Below are 21,718 nucleotides of genomic sequence, written 5' to 3' on the forward strand. Positions count from 1 at the left end.
CAAGCAGGGACACAGAAGAGAAGTAAGATCTCGTTGTCCCAAGTGAGATCCCTCGTTCTCTCTCCGTGAGGAGGGAAGGGCTGTTCTTTAACTGACTGCTTTAATTTGGACACCAGCCACAGAGTGAGTCCTTCCCTCTACTGTGATTATTTGCTTATTGCTCTGGATAAACAGAAATGTAGACTATAAGTTACATTTCTTCCTTTAAAGCCTAATACCCAGAAGTCATCCCCTCATTTTCTTGACCACCAACACAAAATTGGCTCTGATGGGGGAAGGAGCAGCACTGAGGCAGAACCCACAGCCGCGGTGTTTCAGGCTGCACTGCAGTATGAAAAACAAATTCTCCCAAGAATATGGACAAAGAAATTTGTTTAAATATGAATTTTAAATCTTGCACCTTGTGCAGAAAACATTGAAATGTGATTATCAGGCACTGAAATATGATTTTGGTGAATGACAGGCATTTAAAACAATTTCTAGCACTTGGAATATAAAAACTGTATTTTGAAGAAAACAAAATAGAGTCAATGTTTTGTTTTAAATATGAGGTTTTTCTGCTAAAATTAGTTTGAATATTTCCAGGTCTTCAAAATTCAAAGTGTTCATTCTTTTCAGATTTCCCCCAATACTTTTGTAACCAATCAGCATTTGAAAACTGAGTAATATTATTTCCCTTGCATTTTCTATATTTTTCTGCTTTATTACAGGTACTTAAAAGAAAACAAGATGGGTCTCTTCTCACAGTAGTTGTGACCAGTACCATGAAGCTGAACATTTCAAAGAGTTGATATTGAAATGAGAACTTACGTCTCTGTTAAAAAATAATCTGCCTCCTATGCAACTCCTTTAAAATGAGCAGTGAAGATACATTCACCTATTTACAACTTTGCCCGTCATACTCAGCAGAAAGCCAGGGAGTAAATCCAGTTTACCTTCACGATAATTTGTTGTTTTGACGTGACTTTGCCCTCGGCGTTATTTTAGTTTCTATTAAATGCAAAAGCATCGCCGTTCCCGGGATTTGTAATGATTTAAAAGTTTCTGGGGAGATTCCTCCTCGGGAGCAACTGGTTTTTCCTCCTTCGGTTTATCAGACCTCTCAACTCCTGTGGCTTTGGAGGTGGCATTTTCCGGCGGACGCCGGACTTGGTGGAATCTGGATGGGGTCACCCAGATCCCTGCCTTTCCCGGAGTTCCACTTCGCCCGGGCCAGGAGCGGGGGCCGACGGGGTGGGGGGCGGCAGGGGCATCCTCCCCGAGGGCAGCGGGGCAGCACCCGGCACAGGAGGCACGTGGAACGTAACGGAAGAAATGAAATAAAACCAAAAGCAGCGGGACATGGTTTGACCCGCTGGCTAAGCCCCCATCTTCCGCCGACCCCCGGTTCCCCCCGCACCCCGCCAGCCTCCTGCGTGGCCGGAGCTCCCCCTGCGCCTCGAGCCCCGCTGCTCCCGAGCAGTGCCGGCTGCGGAACCGGGGTCTCCCTGCTCCCTCCGCCTCTGCCACCCGCCGGGGCCGGGGCTCAAATTCATCCGGCGGCCGGGGAGCCCCTCCAGTCCCGGCGTATTTGCGGGAGGGAGCCACGCTATAGGAAGGGCGGAAGGCAGGGAAAGAAGGCAGGGAGGGGGTGTCAGCACAGCCCAGCGCGCCCTCATCCCCCCTCACTCCTCCCACCAGTGCGTGGTGCCTCTTAACCCCCGGGAACCTCCCTCCCCCGAAGCATTACTCCACTTTGCAGAACACGAGTTGATGAGAAAAAAATTACTTCTCGGCCGCGGCCAGCCATGAGCTGTTTGGATGTTATGTACCAAGTCTATGGTCCTTCCCAGCCCTACTTCGCAGCAGCCTACAGCCCCTACCACCAGGTACGTGTAGGGGACAGCGGTGAAGAGGCAGAAGGTGGGAGGGGTATCGTCTGGAGGATGGCCATCTGGGGCCTCACCAAAGGGAAAAAGGGAAAAGGAGAAGGGGAGGGGAAAGGGGGGGCGGGAGGGGGGGAGATCTGGGAGCCTGCGATGGTGAGCGGAGCAGAACCGCATCCCACCTTGGCGCGGGGCTCGGCAGGGTACGTACGCCGTTGGGAAACGACGGACTGCGGGATGCCTTTCGAGAGAGGGGACGATTTTAACCCACAGAAGGATTTTTAGGGGGTTTGTTCGCTTGTTTGTTTGTTTTAAAATGTTTGCTTGTTTGTTTTCTTTACCGGGACGGGCTACTTCCGAGCGCGGCCGGTCGGGGTAACGATATGTGTGCGGACCGTCGGGAGCTGCGCGGCCGGGCTTCCCGGGGCATCGCTCACCCCGGCGCGCCGGCATCCCGACCGCTGCCACGGAAGCCGCTCGGTGCAGAGATTTTACAGCCGCCTCGGACGGGCGCTCCGGAGTTACGCTCTGGAAGCGGGGGAGGCGAGAGAGACGGGAGGTTGCGGGGTTTTCCCGGTTTTGGTGATGGCGGAGGAAGCCGCGGCCGTGAAGGCGAGCAAGGGGCTACGGGATGCTCCCCTCTCCCGGGGCGCTCTGGGCGGCGGCGCGACCCCGGGACGTCCCTCGGCTCCCCCGGCTGCCGGCGGCGGCAGTCGCCCGCGGGACCCGCGGGTGCTTCGTGAGCTGCAGCCGCGTCCCGCCGCCTCGCTGCGTGCAGCTCCGCCCGGGAGGTCGCGGGTCCCAGCTAATCCCGAGGTTTCAGGAGAAGGGATGGCTCCGGCCGCGGGGATGTTTCGGGCACGCACGGCCCGTGGGGCGCGGGGATCTGCTGGCGCCGGGACGCGCACGGTCCCGCGTGGGTCAGGCTCGGTTCCCGCGGCTGCACCTGCTGCACACCGCTTTCCTTTTAAGCCCTCTGCGTTCCCAGTTTTTCCCTCGCCCTTACCCCTTCCAGAAATTAATGCCTTCCTCCCCCAGCTTAACGAAAAAGAGGATGGATATAGAGAACGGCGCCCCGGGCCCGAGGCGGGTGCAGCCCCCGCCTTGCAGCGGGCCCGGGCCAGTGCCCCCTCCAGCGCCCGGCAGCGGGGCCCAGGACCCGTCACAAATAGCCGATAATGTCTTTCCCCACCTTGCCTTCCCTCCCACCATCCTCTCAAGCCCGGCTTATGACATTACTAAGGGGGGTGATCATTACCTCAATGGCCGAACAGGGAGCCAAGAGGAAAGGCGGTCGTCGCGACGAGTGACATTATCAAATATACCGCGTGTCTTGGCCCAAGACTCTGCCCTGTCCTCTCGGTTCTTCCCCCGCCGGCCGCCCCAAGGCTCTGCTCGCGGCGGCCAAGCCCGGGCTCCGCGTCCCAGCGCTTATTGCTAAGAAACTCTCAGCAGCTGCAGACACACTAACGCGCATGAAGACGGGAAACATCCGGCAAACTTCACAACGCCCGCTGTTTTCCCACTCGGCGGAGTATAGTAAAAGGAGATTAATCTTGCAGTAAATACATGGAGCTTCTTGGTGTCCAGGGAAATGCTGAGTTTTGCCCTGAAGTGTGTTTGAGATTGTCAGCCTTTTTCCCCCCCTCTTTGCTTCTACCTCGCCGCTGTGGGTTACAGGACACTCTGCACCAGATAGATATTCGGAGCCGGGGACCGAGGGGCTCTCGCCTTCTCCCAGCTGCCGGCGCTGCTCGGTGGGTGCTCGGCCGTCGCCCGCCCGTGCCCCCGCATGGCAGCCCCTTGGCGGCCGCCGTCCGCTCTGAAGCCAGCTGCAAAGAGCCTTTTTTTGCAGGGCTTGGTGCGGGGCACCCGGCGGTATGACCCCCGCCCGGCCGCGCCTTCCCCACCCGGCGGCTGTCTTGCTCCATCCCGTTCGGCACCTGTGGGTTTCGGTCCCCCAGCCCTGTTTTCAGTCCCTTCGCTGCCCCCGGACTACAGTGGGCGGTATGGGGTGTGGGGATTGCGGTGGACGCTGAGGGAACGGCGGGCAACCGAAGGCCAGACTTTGGCATCCCCTTGGAAAGGCCGCGGGACGGGGCTCGGCTCTGCACGCCGGATGGCACGGGGCGGACCAGCGCACCTTGGCGTGCTGCGTGACCGCTCCGTTTTCTTTCCTTCCCCGCAGAAACTCGCCTTTTACTCCAAAATGCAGGAAGCCCCGGAGAGCGGCAGCAGCGCCAGCGCCGGCAGCTCCTTCTCCAGCCACGCCGCGGCCAGCATCAAGGAGGAGGACTGCAGCCCCGAGAAGGAGCGACCCCCCGAGGCCGAGTACATCAGCTCCCGCTGTGTCCTCTTCACCTACTTCCAGGGGGACATCAGCGCCGTGGTGGACGAGCACTTCAGCCGGGCGCTCAGCCAGCCCAGCAGCTTCTCCCTCGGCAGCGCGAAGGCGGCGCGGAACGCGGGCTCCTGGCGGGGTGAGCGCCCAGCGCGGGGGATGCGGGGGCGGCGGGGGCCCCCTCTGGGCCGGCACCTCGTCCCCGCCTCGGCTCCGCACCCCGGCTCCCTCCTCCCTCCTACCAGCGGCTGGTGCCCGGCGGGCATCCCCTGGGATCCGAGGCTAGGAGCTGCCAGCTGCTTGGCCCATTTAGGGTAAAAAGGAAAGAATAAATCCCTTGGATTATGCATAGGGGCATGGCCCAGAGAAAAAGCAGCCTGAGAAGCGGTCGGGGAAACAAATTGTCTTTTCACTGCAGGTACTTTACCTGGAGAGGGCTACACCCGAGTAGCCACGGAGCGACTCTGAAACTGTGACTGTGACCAGTGTACTCCCTGTTGACCCTAACTTTCAGTTTAGAGTGGTCACAGTGGTGGGAGCAAAGCAAAAACCAAACGCGGGAACAATCTGATCAGCTTCCCACCTCTAAAAGAAATGATTGTGTGTGTCCCTGTATCTTGCCCTGCGTGTATCACTATCCTGACTGTTGCTTGAGTGCTGACAAGGACTCTTAAGTTTCTGAAAACAAGGGCTTGCAGACCTGCCCATGGCAATGTGCTGTCAAGGCCAAGGCTGTGGCTTATGCACAGCTCTCCGTATCCATGCCTGATCCACACTGGACAGGCCCACGAGGGTAGTCAGGGCAGAGAGGAATAATCTTCTCCACACTCCATCTGCCAGAGAGTTAGGGCTGGCACTTCCTTGTGGGCAGTCTTAGTAACCCTCCCTCACAGGGCCACCTGCTCAGCCAGGGCTGGTTTCCCAGACCTTGCACGGATTGCTGTCTGTAGTGTCTAAGAATATTTCACGGGTGAGAGATATTCAGTGCTGGAATTGATGGCAGTAGAGGAGGTTTTTTTGCTCATCATGAACTGCTTCCCCTTCTCGCAAGCAATGCCAAGGCTCAGAGCTGACATACTTCCCTGGCAAAGAAGTATTAGGAACATAGTTTTATTTCTTTCAAGAACAGTGTGCGATCCCAGTTAATCATACATAACATCTATTTGTGATATTAATAATCACCAGTCCCTCTTGCGTGTTGCTAACTGGGCTAAGAAAATGTAGGGTCTTTGTGTTTGCCCTGCCATTCTCCAAAGTTCTGCTGAGGGCTTCCCAAACAGGCTGACAATATACCTAAGAAACAGACAGCTGTAATAGAATTGCCCCCAGATATCTCAGTAATTCAAACTTGCCTTTAGTCTCTCACTGTTCCTGCCCACCTTGCTACTGCACTGAGGCAGCAGCTGCTTTCTTGGAAGCATTGGGCATAAATGCTTAGACAAGGAGATTATTACAAAAACAAACAAGAAAAACCCAAACCTGAACATTTAAGTGGTGTATAGTAGCTCTCAGTTTCCAATACTGAAGGAAAGAGATGTTTCTCTTGCCTTAAGTAACAACCTTTTGCCCATCTGCATAGTTAGAAAAAGCTGTAGGATATAGTTGCAGCTTCATGGATAATTCATAGGATAGGTGTGTTGGATGTTTAGTCGGAGAGAAATCTGTATTTGTTTGGAGCAAGTTCTTATGCTTGCCAGTTTTTCGTGGAATAAGGGGAATGAAAGGACTGGTTTGGGTGGATCAGGGAGGGACAGAGCCCTAGAGAAAGGAGATCAAGTCTTGTGGGGTGTGCTCATTGCTGACTTTCTTTCCCACTTCCTTCACCCAGATGGATCCTTCCCAATGAGCCAGCGCATCTTCCCGCCATCCTTCTGGAACAGCACGTACCAGCCCTCCTCGGTCCCAGCCAGCCTGAGCAGCCCCCTGGCAGCTGCTGCCCACAGCGAGCTGCCCTTTGCCGCTGCCACCGACCCCTACGCGCCCGCCTCTCTGCACGGCCACCTGCACCAGGGCGGCCCCGAGCCCTGGCACCACGCCCACCACCACCACCACCACCACCACCACCACCACCCCTACATTGGGACACAGAGCACTGCCTACCCCCGCCCCACCGCCATGCACGAGGTCTACGGGCCCCACTTTGACCCCCGCTACGGCTCGCTGCTGGTGCCCACCGCCTCTGTCCGCCCCCACCGCCTCACCCCCGCCTCCGTGTCCACACCAGTCAGCCCCCCCTGTGAACTGGGCAAGAGTGAAGCAGGTGCTGCTGCAGCCTGGACGACACCGGGCCCCTTCCCCAATGCAACAGGAGACATGGCACAGAGCATTGGCCTCAATGTGGACACAGGTAATGAGCTGCCCTCGGTCCCTCCAGGTCCCCTGGCTCAGCTGCAATCCTGCTCCCTGATTCCGCACTGTCCATAGCAGTAGGGAAGGACTCGGGGGTGGGGTGGCTGAGGTTCTGCTGTAGGGGAATGAAGTGAGGGTGAAAGCCCCATGTGTGACACCTGAGCTCTGCACAGGGTGCTCTTCTTGGGGCTCTCAGGCCAGGCAAGTGAAGAATGGAGAGGAAGGATGGGGCAGGCCCACACATCATATCTCCACGACATTATTTGAATTTCTGATGCCCTGAAACATTCCCTGAGGCTACAGGTTGCTTTGAGGTACTTTTGTCCTGGCCCTGGACTTGGTCCTGCATTGAGCAGAGAGAGCTAGGAGCAGAATGGAGCAGCCTCAAAGGTCACTGCTTGGCCCTGTCCATGTGCTGCCCTGAGGGGTCTTTTCTAGACACCATGCGGGTTCATGAACTAGCTCCTCTCCTTAATTACCTTCTCCTTCCAGTTTTTGAGATGAAAGCACAATTGCATTTACTGAGTGAAAAAGGCAGTGGCCTTCCCCTGGTGCCTGTTGGGGTGTCTGGAACCAAGGCTGTGGCTATAGTGCTGACAAAAATGGGTGCGCAGGCACAGTCAGCAGTGACAGATCCCGAGTCAGTGGTTATAAAGGGAAGGAAAGACTGCTTCATGCCGGTTTCATTATTGCAGCCACTAATGGCTCCTTATGGTGTCCTCACTTTAAACAGGAGGGACTTTCTCCAGTCTGGCTTGGGCTCTTCTTCTTGTTTCACAGCCTTCTGGGGCTCTGGAGATCCCATGCTTTAGACTGATCTCAGCTGGCAAGAAATAGAATTTGTTTTCCTCTGTTCTTAAATGCCTGTACCTATTTTTCTTCTTCCTTTTTTTTTTTTTTCTTCTCTCCATTCTCAGGTTTGCAACCTCAGGATAAAAGCAAGGATCTGTACTGGTTTTAGAGCTGTCCTTCACTCTTCTTCCCTTGGCTCTCCCCTGTAGCTCTCTACCCGTTAGACATGGTGGCATTCAGAGCTGAAATCGGGTCAGTTTGTAACAGCTTCTGATCTTGGTTTGCAGCTCGCCGTTACTCCTTCTGTGGTGGATCCCTTCTGAGCTGATGTGCTGACTCAAAGACTCTCAGATCCCCCCTTGCCCTTTTCCAAGCCCACCGTGGCCCTGCTGCTCGGGGAAAGACAACGGGATTTAAAAGGACCTGGCATTGCAAGGGTGATACTTTAGACTTCTTTCGGAGAGAAAAGTCATTCTGTTGCAAGAAGAGAGCCAAAGACATTGAACTTCTATTTAAACAGACCCCACACCCAGACTCGCAGCCAGACTACTCTGAAAGAGTCAAATGACATGGATGGTGATGCAAAACCACTGGCCTTCATACAGGCAACAGGGGAAATTGTGGGGGTTTTTCGGTGGTGTGAATATTTTTTTATGGCAGTGAAAGTTATTTCTTGAATGCAACAATGGGAAAGATACTCAGCAGTTTTGAACTGGATTTTTTTTTGCATTATAGAAAAGTAAAAGGAGAAGAAACTGGAACTCATGAACTTTTTCGGACTATCAAGGAACTAGTCAGATTTTTCAGCTTTGTAGTTGTGAGTGGCAAGTGTCTGACTGGGGCCACCTGCCCTGGACTTACAGATATGCAGCTGTTCCCCTCACAACTGCTTAAATCCCAGAAAGACGAAAACCAAGGTGGCACTTCTCAAAGTCTGGCACATTGCATTGGCTGTATAACAGTTGTTTGGTTGGGGGTAGGGTTGTTTGGTTGGTTTTGGTTGGTTTTTTTGGTGGCTTTTTTTTTTTTTTCTTTTTTTTCTTTTTACAATAAACATTTTCTGGTGAAAGTTAAACCCTCTTAAAGCAGGGGGAGAAAGGAATGTCATGAAGAATGGCTCACCTCCAACCCAACAGCCTTTAAAGGGAACACCAGAACAAAAAGCACTTGGTGGACATTAGTTCTGAGTTGCCTCTAACACTTCCCTTTGTCTACTTGTTGCTGTCATTTTGCCACTTTAGTAGTTGTTTTGTTTGGGGTTTTTTGAAAGGGGCAAATAGATATTTAACAGTAGCAAAGCTGTATTAAAGGTATCTCCTTCATTCATCCTGTGTACTTTAATGAAGAATTAAAGCTAAATAAGAGAAATGAGGCAAACTGGAAACTCCAGGGTGAACCAGAAACCACAGCTCTCACTTGGATGAAGTGAGTTATTTTATTATTTTTCATGAAAGATAAATAGAAATCCTAGCAGCTGAAAATTTTTTCTTGGTGAGTCAAATACACAGAGATAAATACAAAAGATAAGATAATATGAGACCATTGCAGTGCTACATTTTAGAGTATGGTGTGGCTGTAAGATTGGTTAAAGGGAGCTGCTCCATATTTCTTTGTCTAGAAGAGGGGACTGTAGCATATAGAACTGCTATTGAGGTGGTAAATTAAAATGTTACTACCAAGTGATGAATAATTACTGAAACAGGGTAGAAATGGCACTTTATATCTAAAAGCTGAGTTTTTTATAGACAAAACATCTGATCCCAATACTATCCTGTTTTGGTTTTTTTCCTTAATGTAATGTCTTTGAAGCTGACAAATTTTAAGGCATATAGTAGGAAATTCCTAACATTACCCCCGACACTGGGAGAAACAGTAGAAAATGAACTTTTGTGCTGAGATCAGAGTTTTTACCTTTCAAACTCTGACAACATTTGGCATAATGTTCACCGTGTGTCAGGAGTGGAGTTATGAATAACCCAAACTTGCTTCTCCTAGGTTTGGTGATAACTCAGTTCCTGGGAAAGAATAGGAATCCTAACAGAAAGAGTTTGACAAAGCAGTGTGAGTACATACTGTGAGAAGCTGACCAGGAGCACCTCCAGCCAGAGCTCAGCAAACGGCAGGGAAGACTTGCAGTGATTCCCTCAGCCAGACAAAATGAAGGGTGTTTTTCCCTCAGCCTCCAAATAGCCAGATCCCAGACAAGCTGCGAGGGGCAAGGGAATGACCCCAGAATTTACATTATTTGTTAAACCAAAAGCATTCCAAGGTGTTTATCAAGGAAGAAGGCACCAGCTTTTTGCAGCAGAAAGGTAATTAAAAATACTGTCTGACTGCAGAAGCTTAAAGTTAGCAGGGTCATTTTGTGAGCATTTTCCTGAGGGCTTTTCAGCTGTTTTTTAAGTTTGTTTTTTTGGGTTTTTTAAAAGATAAATCTGATTCTATGATTGGTTGTGCTTCACCACAATTATTTCTTTTTTCTTTCTTTTTTCCTCCCCTCTTCTCTGCAATTCTTACCAAGGAGGGCTGAGTGATGCAGCCCAAATACATTTGGAAATATTCATATAAGCATAAATGAGTCATTTGCTACATTGGCATTTACAATTCATTTTGACTGTGAATATATTCAAGCACAAGAATTTATGCAATGAACCCATTAATATTGGTTTTGGCATTTGTTCTGTGGGTACATTTTTTGCTGCTTTATGATGAAAACATCTAAACACAAAAGCCAAGACAGTGGCTCAAGGTGCTAAAGGTACAAACAACTTTTTAAAAACAGTCCTGCTCTGGGTGGACTGCAGCCTGAAAGCACACATGCCTTGTTTTGGCTAATCCTTGCAGTTTTACTCAGTCTGTGTTATTCTGATTCCTGAAGGATCACCAGGCTTTAAGGCTTGTGTATTAGTCTTTGCAGGACTGGGGCCACAGCTCCTAATGCAGTAACAGTGCGCGTGACCTCCATGCCATTTCTCAAGTCTGTTTTATTCCTCTTTGCATCATAGGTCACTACTCCCTTAGTCATGAACGCTTGTAGGAAATCTGGAATTACAAAAGAAACCCTTCTTAGATGTTACATAAATATTACCTGTCACATGCTTGTCATGCACTGAAAGGGATGTGAGTCCCCATCTCTGCAGCCTGGACAGCAGATCCTCCTGCTGTCCCTTTCTGAATGTCATGCACCACACCATGCTCTCTATCTGCCCACCTGACAAACAGACTAGCCCAGCTGGGACGGACAAACAGACACAAACAGCTTCAGACACATTCGTGCAGTGTTCAGCGAAGAAGGCAGAGGGACAGCATCTGCTGCAGAGCATGGCAGTGCTGGACACAGCAAGGGTATCTGCTGCTGCCCAATAGCAAGAGCGTCTTCTCCACAAGGAGTTTTCAAAATGAGCTCTGGATGTATTCACCACAGGTACTTATTTCCCTTTCTGGAAATAGCTGAAAAGTAGCAAAGTTTGAAGGAGTATACTGTTTTAATGATCTCTAAGGTTAAAAGTGATCTGTCAAGGGAAGGATGGAGGTGAGGATAGAGCATGGCATTTGTGGGTGCAGTCTCTGCTTTATTTTAACGAGGTCTTTGCTTCAGTACAGCTGCAGTCACAAGAATGAAGCATGATGCAAATGCATGTATGTGCCTCTACACTTAGAGTCTAGTGTCAGAGAGCTTTAGGGTAATGTTGCTTATTTCTTACCTACTTTTCTGGTGTGTTTGCCGTAGGAACCCTCAGCAGAGGAGCAGGAAGGGAGGGGACAAAGGGTGAAAGAGAGGTTGAATAATCCCTTTTGCGTCCCCTAGACTGTGTGCTGCTGCCTCTGGGGAAATGTATCTGCCCTGTCTCCTCCTTGGGTCAGGAGCTGCCGACCCTTCTCGCCTTCCCTTTGAAGTCATATTTAGGCTCATAAGACAAGCTCTAGCTAGGGCTTAAATGTTGGGCCCTTCTTGGAAGGGAGGAAAATGCTGCTGGTGGCTTTGGATGCAGCAGCGTTCTCTAACTGACAGTTGCTGTGCATCTTTTTCTGGGCAAGTGTTGTAATTAACGTGCCCTTTTGATTACAGAAGGATGAGCCAGCTCCTGTGGAGGATTGTAGTGTCTTGGCTGTCTTCCCGGGCCTGCCACCCAGAGGAGCAGTTGCAGCAGGGAAAGGAGAGAGTCCTATGGTTATTTTCAGGAGTGAGACATTGATTTTGTATGCTCGGCAATTTTGAATGGGGAAATGCAAGTAGAAGATAATTTAAAAAAAAAAAAAGAAAGGAATAGGGGGAAGAGAAGACAAAAAAGAAAGAAAAGAAAAAGAAAAAGAAAAAGAAAAAGAAAAAGAAAAAGAAAAAGAAAAAGAAAAAGAAAAAGAAAAAGAAAAAGAAAAAGAAAAAGAAAAAGAAAAAGAAAAAGAAAAAGAAAAAGAAAAAGAAAAAAGAAAAAAAAAGAAAAAAGAGTTTTCCTTCAGTCACTTGCCAAGCTTTGGGACTACAGCTTAGGGAACTATACTCTTAATTTAGTTGCCAGCATGGTAACACTATTATCTAATCTGAATGTAGCGACAAGCCACTCAGCCTGGGTTCTTCGTGTCCATTTCTAGTCTCAAAGGAGGAGTTACTTTTGCAGTGCATCTTCTACTGCCTCCTTAGCCAGGTATAACCCAGGAACAACGTGCATCAAAGCTGTAAGTGCAAATTGCAGAAAAGAGGCCCTGGGGTGCTATGTCCCATCCTCCTGGACCTGCCCTCTCTGCGTCAGGTCCCGCAAGAGATAGGGAAGGTGCTGGAAGAGCCCATTCAGGAGTGTGGGAGTGTAGGAGTGCAGGGATGCAGAGAGCGCAAATGCAGAGATGCAGGTGCGCAGGGTGCAAGACTGTGGGAGTGTAAGAGTGCAGGGATGCAGGGATGCAGGGTGCAGGTGTGCAGGTGTGCAGGGTACAGGAGCATAGGCGTGCAGCTGTGCAGGGGTGCAGAGGTGCAGGAGCATTGGGCTGTAAGGTGCAGATGTGCACTCTCCTGGCCCCCAGTCTCATGCATGGGCACTGCCATTTGTCAGCTGCAGCCCACAAAAGAACAGGCTGGCCAAGGACGGGAGCATTTCTTTAGGTATGTGCCAGTTGCTGATTCATTCATGGTAAAGGCAGGGTAAACACCTGGCAGGAGTGCTGTCCCATTAGGAGACGTAATACCACATTGGATATACTGAGGGTTCTCCATCTCCCTGTGGCATGGCACATTTCCTTCTGCCCTACCTGGCTTGGGTACAGCTGCAAGGTGCCCCTCCTCCCTCATCATACCCACCCCAACTTTGCATCTCATTTCCTCTATTCTCCCGCCTCACCCAGGCTCTTGCCTCCCTCACTTAGTACTCTGGCCCCACATTACAGCAGCAAGGAGCAAAGAAGCAGTGTTAGGAGGGACACAAACTTTCCTGCTGATGTTGTTTGCATGGAGTCAGTATTTACATGATAAACTGAGTTGGACAAACACGAGCCTTCTCAGGAATAGCCAGTGCAATTGGTCTCAATCCTGCAGTGAACCTCTGTGGCAGGAACCAATCCTAGCCCCTGATTCTGATCCAGTGGAACAACTCCTTTTTTCCAGAAGCTGGGTCCTAAAGAACTGTGACAGCCCCTGTTGCACAGAGACACAAATGATTATTCTCTCTTGACAGACCTACACAGCTCCCTCCTTGTATTTAACTGCAGTCCAAGTGAGCTGGATCAGGAAAGAGACACTTGATAGCTGCTGTTTCCGTGGTTGAAATATTTGTGAAGTTAACGCATAATCTGAAAGCAGAAGCTAATAAATTATAGGGTGCTAATTGGGGCCGGAGTGGAGCCGTCAATCATATTATCCTAAACACACAGAGACCCTCATAACCTAAAAAGGCAAGAAAGCCTCCAGGAACAGCTCCCAGTTGTCACTAGCCATGACCTCCACTTCAGTGAGTGCACAGGGAGTCAAGGCAGAGAGTTTATTCTGCTAAGAAAATGCAAATCCTGTATTTAAGACAGCACTTTTATTTGATTTTGTTTACACTCTTTCGGAGTGTATTTCCAAGAGAATGTTATTGTTTTCCTTTGACACTTATGCCATTAAATAAAAAAGTAGATCAGATAAAAAATCTGCAATTTTTATATTTGTTTAGTCCTTAGAGTAACAGTCATAAGACAATTCACAGTCCAACCTCTTTGTACATAGGCTTGTTTTTTAAAAGCCATCCTATAACTCATATATCTTTTATTGCTTCCCATGCCCCAGTAACATATATTCCACTTAGGACCTGCAGGACTCTGTGATCTGAGCCAAAACACAACTGTGCAAACATGGTAATGATAGGGTGTTTGCAGCTATAGTCACTTTGTCAGTACTCTTTCTTATATTGCTTCCATCAAGATTGAGTATTTTACTCATAATATAAAACTGAATCAAAGTATTCTAAAGAGATTTTTAGTAACACTTTTCCCCAGAAATTTGTTTCTGTTTGTAGATAGGTAGGCATTCCAGAAAGCATTTCCTGAATAAAAAATTCTGAACAGAAGCATTTCCTGAATGGATCAGATCACCTTGAGGACCATCACACAACACATGCAGGACAATCAGGGAATCAGGCTCAGGCAGCATGGGCTTACATAAGGCAGGTCTTGCTTGACTAACCTGATCTCCTTCTATGGCAAGATGTCCCACTTAGTGGATGAGGAAAAGGCTGTGGATATTGTTTATCTGGGCTTCAGCAAAGCCTTTTACACTGTTTCCCACAGCATTCTCCTGAAGAGTCTGGCTGTTCATGGCTTGGCTGGGGTTTTACCCAGCTCACTGTGTAAAAAGCTGGCTGGGTGGCTGGGCCCAGAGAGCAGTGGTCAGTGGGGTTACGCCCAGTGTGCAGCGGTCACAAGTGGTGTCCCCCGAGGCTCAGTGCTGGGTCCAGTCCTGTTTAATATCTTTATCAGTGATATGGATGAGGGAGCTGAGTGTAGCCTCAGTCACTTTGCAGGCAATACCAAGCTAGGCAGGAGTATTGATCTGCTGTAGGGCAGAAAGGCTCTATGGAGGGATCTGGACAAGCGGGATCCATGGGCCAAGGCCAGTGGGATGAGGTTCAACAAAGCCAAGTGGCATGCCCTGCCCTTGGGTCACAACAACCCCAGGCAGCACTACAGGTTGGGGGAAGAGTGGCTGGGAAACTCCCCAGAGGAAAGGACCTGGGGGTGCTGGTTGGCATCCAACTGAGCATGATCCAGCTGTGCCCAGGTGGCCAAGAAAGCCAATGGCATCCTGGCTTCTGTCAGAAATTGTGCGGCCAGCAGCACCAGGGAAGGCATTGTCCCTCTGTACCCAGCACTGGTGAGGCCACACCTGGAAACCTACGCCCAGTTCTGGGCCCCTCATGACAAGAAGGACATTGAAGTGCTGGAGCATGACCAGAGAAGGGCAACAGAGCTGGTGAAGGGTCTGGAGCACAAGTCTTCTAAGGAGCAGCTGAGGGAGCTGCGATTGCTTAGACTGGAGAAAAAGAGACTTAGAGGAGACTTTATCATACTCTACAACTGCCTGAAAGGAAGCTGTAGTGAGGTGCTAGGCAACGAGTGGCAGGACAAGGGGACATATCTTCAAGCTGTACAAGAGGTGGCTCACATTGGATATTAGGAAGAATTTCTTCATGGAAAGGGTTGTCAAGCACTGGAATGGATTGCTGAGGTGGCAGAGTCACTGTCCCCGGAAGTGTCCAAGAAATGACCACACATGGCACTTAGTGCTATGGTTTAGTTGACAAAGTGGTGATTAGTCAAAAGTTGGACTCCATGATCTTGGAGATCATTTCCAACCTTGATTCCGTGAATCTGTGAAGGGCATCAGAGCTGGTGAAGGGTCTTGAGCAGAAATCTTATGTGGACCAGCTGAGGTAATTGGGCTTGCTTAGCCTGGAGAAAAGGAGGCTCAAGAGTAACTTTATCACTCTCTATGACTGCCTGAAAGGAGGTTATAAAAAGGTGGAGGTCTGTCTCATCTCCTAAGTAACAAGTGACACAATGAGAGGAAAAAGCCTCAAGTTGCACAAGGGGAGGTTTAGGTTGGGTTTTATGGGACATTTCTTCTCAAAAAAGGCTGTCAAGCATTGGAACAAGCTGCCCAGGGAAGTGATGGAGTCACCACTCCTGAAGTACTTAAAAGACATGTAAATGTGGTGCTTAGGGACATGGTTTACTGATGCATTTGGAAGTGCTGGGTTGATGGTTGAACTCAATGATCTTAGAAGTCTTTTCCAACCTAAATGATTCTATTCTATTCCAGAAAGAAAATCCAGCTATGTCAACAGAATTATAAAAGGAATTAATATCCAAACAGAGAGTGGTTATTTTACAACTCTGTTCTTACAGTGAAATATTGAAGGCAGCGATGAACATCCTCCAAACTGAAGATGTCATACAAAGAAGTTAATACATCATAAAAAAGGGTTATTTATACAGCAGTATCAGTTATGTCAGTAGCAATAACAACAATATTTTGGCATCTTCTCTTGGCTTTGATACCCTGGGTTTCTAGCTATTTTTTAGAGTTAAAACATAATATCAGTTAGAGTTGCTAAGTGTCATTATAGAACATAATATCAGTTAGAGTTGCTAAGTGTCATTATAAATGCAGCCATGATTGTTTGAAAAATCCATCTGATTTGCAAGCTTCTGCAACTAGAAGTATGTGTGTAACAAAGATTTTTTCAAGAATTAATTAAATGAAACTGAGTTAGAATTTTTTAACCATTAACAGAACTGCCAGGGCTATTTTACAGACATTCTTTTCTGCAACATCCTTTTTCAGGTCTAGCTGAATTAATATCAACTTTGTGTAGAAAGAGGTAAATCTGAATCTAAATCTTGCCTTCACCATTAAAATGCATAGTCCTAAACCCAAATTAAAGGGGATCAATTTCACCTGGTTATGCTCAGTAAAGCCACACCTGAGGACTCAAATCATCACAGACAGCATGCCAGAGATGTCAAAGAAAAATTTTTAAAAAGAGGAAAGAACCTGGAGACATTAGTCAATTCAAATAGATGGTTAAACTTCCTTTGCTGAAAACTGTCATGGAAAGCAAGGGTGCAGTGACTCTGCTGTCAGGATATTTGTGCCCTTCTATCCAAATGGTGAGAGAAGCAAATTTTGAGGGACACTGATCCAGAGGGTGTTGCTAGGCTCTGTTATCTAGGGTACCAGGAAAGCTGAGGAACAACAACTTTTGTCTCAGTGCTGGACCCTAGCTTGAGGTTCTCAGACAAGTTAGGCTGAGGTCAACTTAGTCCTTGACTTTCTTGTCCTCACCACTAATGAGTTTCTGCAGGTAACAAAGACTAACAGAAAAAAACTTGTGTTAGCAGCGTAGCTATACAACCTTCTGCTTTTCTGGTGGTCATTTTTAAGTTTCCCAAATCCTGTGATCATGCCATTGAATGAATGACAGCAAAGTCTCCCAGAGAAGATGAGACCTGATATATAAATATAAAAAAAACCAAAGAAATCATCTTGACACCCCAAGTTTTTCTGTCCAATGTGATAAAACCAAGGATGTCTTTTGCCTTTCATATCTCAACAAATTATCCTTTCAAGCTGTATAGATTTTCTCTTCAGAGCTCTTGGCAGCCACATTCCCATAGCTTATGTCATCGGGCCCTCCCTCTGTGGCACATGGGAATCAGAGAATGATCCTGCTAGAGCCTGGCATATCTCTCAGCTACATAAACATTTCCATAATTTAATCTTTGATCTACTAAGAACTCAATATTCTTGTCATAAAAATTTGTTTTTCTTTCATAGTATCCTGATCATGGATCCCAAATAGAAAGCATGAGGTACACGGGTTTTGGATAGCTCTGGTCATCAGTATGTGCCAGCTCAAAAGCTCTTGCAATCAACCCTAAAAAACAGAAATGTACTGATGGCTGGGTGCTACCACCTGCTGTAAACCTGAAGAGAGAAGACTTAAAATTCAGAAGACTGAAAATTCTGTCTTAGTTAATTAGTAACATCTGCCAATGGCCTTTGCATTTACAGAATAATTTGCAAACATTAATTAATCACCTCAGCATTTGTGTTGGGTTGTAGGAAATTCTAATCATAGGCAGAAGTAGAATATTTTTCACCCATTCATATGCATGCCAAGTCTGCAGACAAACCAGCTACAGACACATGATATAACCACGTCTATGCAAGCACAGCTCAGAGTTCAGCCATGGCCATTTGGGAGCCCAGCACTTGTGGATTGTGTGTGTGGCATCATTTGTGCAGCGTGCTCACCATTGCTGCTCAGGGTTTGTGCTGGCATCAAGGAACACTGAAGAGCCTGAGACAGAAACTGGCTATGGCCCAGAGACTCACCTGGGGCATCTCCTGGTTGCTGCCTGGAAGCACGTCTCTTCTCCCCAGCAGCTTAGAGACTGTACTGGGTTGGAGTTTATTCACTGCAGCTCATCTTGTGTTGTATTTTAGATTTGCAACCAAAACAATACTGATAACACAGTAATATTTTAGATATTGATAAAAAGTGCCTGCACAGAATCAAAGCCTTCTCTGCTGCTCACTTTGTGCCCCCTGCTCAGTGAATAAACTGAGGGTGCACAAGACATTGAGAGGGGACACAAGCAGGCAGATGACTCAAGTTAACCAAAGAGATATTCCACGCCATGAAATGTCATGCTCAGCAATAAAATGGAGGAGACTTAAAGAGATTAGTCCTCCTTTTTTGAGGAACTGGCTGGGCATAGGTCTACCTGTCTCAGGACTAATTTAAGCTAAATACTTGGAGACAGATTTTATACTGCTGTGCATCAGCTTAGCTTAACATACCTAACCTGATTTACAGCAGTTGAAAACTGGGTTCACATTCCTTATACTACCCTTATCTCACATATAATCTTTCTGATAAATATTTACTTTCTTTAAATGATGTTATCACCTTTAAATCCATCTATACTTATTTAAAACCTGTGGCCAGGGAGGTCAAGACATTTGAATTCAAGGGTTTCTTGACTCTTTCCCTTGGTCTGTGATAGGAGGAGGTAAAAATAGAGGCTAACATAGGCCAGGCAGTACCCATTTCCCTACCCAAGAGAGAATGTGTTCAAGAGGTCTTTCATTCTCATTCCTACTCTGTCAAAAAGCAGCATGAAAACTGCCATCAGACCTGTCTGCTGGAAGGCAAGTGGTGATCTCCTGGTAGTGACTAAGTGCTGCTGAGATAAACATGAAAAATCAAGAAGAGTTTGAATGAAGAGAGGAAGCAACACTTCAATAAGACAGAGAAGGTGAAATCATGAAGACGTGTAGGGAGAAGGGTGATACAGAAGTATGAGGGATTAAGAAACTCTCTTCAAGTAGAATCATGGGTGGATGCAAATGAAGCTATTTGCCTGCATCAAATTCAGCTTTACCATAACTCAAAGGAATAGTTGCATTTGCATAATTACTTCTTTAAGGCAGGAAAATGAGGGAAGGACAATGGAGTTTTGGCCAGTGTATGGGTAGTAGCCATGGTCAGAGCTCACACTGTATCACCGAGCATGACTCAGATGACTGCAATTACTGGGAAAGGTAGGTATTGTGTCTTCCACTGAATTCAACAAGCTATAGATCAGGATCCTCAAATTTGGATCAATAAGGTAATTTTTTATCCTGTCCAATACATTTTTCATACTATAAGGTACAAAAAGCATAGATTGCTGGTCCGTATCCTAAGGTTTCATTTATGGGCAGTGTGTTAAACTTGACACTTCTTTCTCATCCTGCTGTGCTAATTTTTTCATTAAAACTAGGTTTGCCTTGCAACATTTACAAAATGTGAACACAAGAATTACCTTACCTTTTTTCCTTCTGTACTGCTTTGTGTATTTGTGAGAGCTTCAAGACCTGGAGGGCATTACTCCTGACTGCTCTCTGTCCCTCGTGCTCATCTTTCCCACTAACCCAGTTTTCACACGTTGGTTAGGCTCTTCCACGATTCTTTTTTAATGCAGACCTACACAAAACTGAATTGACTCAGGATATCACATCACAGGCACTCATGAGGCCTCTGAAAGGTATTGTCTTGACAAAATTTTGGGAGTATTGAAGGTTTCTCCTGCTAAAGAAAAAGCTATCGTATGTAGTCCTGTTGTTCAAAACCTTTGTCTGTGGCTTGCTGACTGAGCAGTCTTCTTGACTTAAGTCAAACCATGCACACAGAACATATTCAGGTGTGGTGGCTACAGAAAAGGGATCCTCCTGGTTTCTGGCCACCACATGCCATAGGTTAGCAAACGTTAGTAATTTTTAAATTACTGAAATGCAAGGAATCACTGTACAACCAATCAAGCAGCACTCGAAGAGGAAGGAAACATAATACAGTATTTATTTGTTTATCAATTGCTCATGGTCTGGTGAGCATAACGAAGAGCTGCAATTGTATTTATTAGCAAATCTGTCTTTTACACTGATTTGTAGATGAAGAAAAATATTTATATAATGCTTGAAAGAGCTTTTTCAGGGACTTTGGAGAATCCTAATTCAAAATTAGGAATTTCTATTTCATTTTAGTAAAATGTTGAGACTCCAAATTTTTTTCATCTGCATTGAATCTCCATTTAAGAAACTTTTGAAGTTTGATTGCAGTGAAGTTGCTTCTTACAAATGTATACATTCTGATATCAGATAGACCCTTAACTACTCTCTAGTGTGCCCCATTATAAAATATTTGCATAAAATTATAGCATGTTTCTAGCTTCCTGAAAGATGTCAGTGAATAGCTCTGTATAATTTGCAAACTGCTTCTCACAATGAAAGGTTGGAAAAAAGCTTATTGCTGTCTTTTATTCAATAATTATTTGTATGAAATTTTATTATATACTTTGAGTTGATCTCCAAACACACCAAGGAAGAGTACCTCCTTTCACCCAGTATGATAAAAAAATAAACAGGGACGATGAACGTTCAAAAAAGCAAAGGAGAAGAAATGTAAGAAAACAGGACTGTCCAGACTGTCAGATCAATTGCTGTGCAACTTAATATGCAAGATGATTGCAAACATTTGTTTAAATTAATTAGTGAAATGGACCACCTGCAGCAGTGGGCAACCTGGTCACCTTTCTTCAGTTGGTTTCTGATTTAGAGTTTGATATTTATGTTGCTTTTTTCAGTTTGTAAAATCCTGTTTGTGCACAGAGAAGTTAGACTTCAACTGTTTGGTTTTCTTCATGAAGAAGCTGGTCTGTTTTTTGAAGCAGCATACCAGTACTCCCTTTTTGGAAGGGCTGTCTTGTGGCTGAGGCATATGTGAGTGTATAAACTTAATACCACAGTAAAATCCCTTACTGTCTGATGCAAGTTTTTTTGCTGTAAACTATCTCCTGTGAGATAACGTGTAGAAAATCAAAGGCTATGTCATTTCTGTCTTATCCTGATACACAACATTCAGCACCTTATTATGTTTTCTGGTAGTTTTATTAAAGAGTTGCATTTATTTTTTCTCCAGACACCTCTGTAAGTATGATAACATGCAGAATATTTTCCTTAGCTTATGTCTTGTGAGAGTTTTTTTCTCTTTCACTCTCTTAAACAGCAGTAACCAGACTTAACTAATTTCAGCAGAATTTATGCTTTCTTCATCTGGGTTGCCTTCTTTGACTAGTACCAAATAATTTAAGCCCTCTTGATTCCTTGTTTCCATTAGTGTGGCTGAAAGTATGCTGTCTGAATCTGCACATGGGATATCATTATCTGCATTAAAAGAAAAAAAAAAAAAGAAAGAGAAAAGAAAACAAAATGGAAAAATATTTCTAATTTTTTTTTAAAAAGTAAATACAACAGCTCAGTAATATACATGCCGTATTAGAAAGCACACAAAATCAGACAGCTGTTGGAGAAAGTTGGTCTAGTGACCTCATAAGAATGATGATTCAAATTTATTTTCTGCTATTGTCTGTGTGGACCAGAACTTTAGGTAAATCACTTGGGAAAGGTTACTTATCAGTGTTCATACCTCCAGAGGCAGCAGTATCGTCATGAATGCATGACTTGCTTCTTTTCCTTGCAAAGAAGCACAAAGCAAGAGTGATTTTAATCTGAACAGAGTCCTGTAACATTGGCAGTTTTCTATCTACAAAATCATTATATATGGTCTCTCTAGAGGAGTAGTCTAGACTTCTGTCTCTCTAGTATTCTGCCCTTCTAGAAACTTGAACTTGGCAATCCACTGTGTTTTTCACATTTTAAAAAACTTTCAATTTTTCCTTAATTTGATGCATTTACCTATACATAGTTGCTTGAGATTTATTGCAGGGGATATAAATTTTTTAAAATATAGAAATTGTTAACTAAGCAATCAAGTTACAAGTGGTAGCACTTATAACTTGA

General features: G+C 46.4%; 2 protein-coding genes across 6 annotated transcripts in view; one reads left to right on the forward strand and one right to left on the reverse strand.

Moving 5' to 3' along the window:
* Window positions 1-1,655: 1,655 nt before the first annotated feature.
* Window positions 1,656-21,718, forward strand: part of VGLL2 (vestigial like family member 2) — a 28,234-nt gene continuing 8,171 nt past the window's right edge. The window contains exons 1-4 of one of the 4 annotated variants that reach the window (XM_038133007.1): window positions 1,656-1,868; window positions 4,054-4,345; window positions 6,035-6,553; window positions 7,473-10,771. In XM_038133007.1, the coding sequence (XP_037988935.1) occupies window positions 1,788-1,868; window positions 4,054-4,345; window positions 6,035-6,553; window positions 7,473-7,516 (936 nt within the window). In that variant the 5' untranslated portion in view covers window positions 1,656-1,787 and the 3' untranslated portion in view covers window positions 7,517-10,771. Of the gene's footprint in view, window positions 1,869-1,997; window positions 2,154-3,256; window positions 3,623-4,053; window positions 4,346-6,034; window positions 6,554-7,472; window positions 10,772-21,718 lie in introns of those variants that run through there. The other 3 variants (XM_038133008.1, XM_038133009.1, XM_038133010.1) reach the window with 3 other exon arrangements.
* The window catches only part of ROS1 (ROS proto-oncogene 1, receptor tyrosine kinase), a 68,723-nt gene continuing 67,792 nt past the window's right edge, over window positions 20,788-21,718 (reverse strand). For both annotated transcript variants that reach the window (XM_038133005.1, XM_038133006.1), the window contains one exon: window positions 20,788-21,082. In XM_038133005.1, the coding sequence (XP_037988933.1) occupies window positions 20,937-21,082 (146 nt within the window). In that variant the 3' untranslated portion in view covers window positions 20,788-20,936. The remainder of the gene's footprint in view (window positions 21,083-21,718) is intronic.

This window comes from Motacilla alba, chromosome 3 (genome assembly GCF_015832195.1).
Source record: "Motacilla alba alba isolate MOTALB_02 chromosome 3, Motacilla_alba_V1.0_pri, whole genome shotgun sequence".
Classification (NCBI taxonomy): Eukaryota; Metazoa; Chordata; class Aves; order Passeriformes; family Motacillidae; genus Motacilla; species Motacilla alba.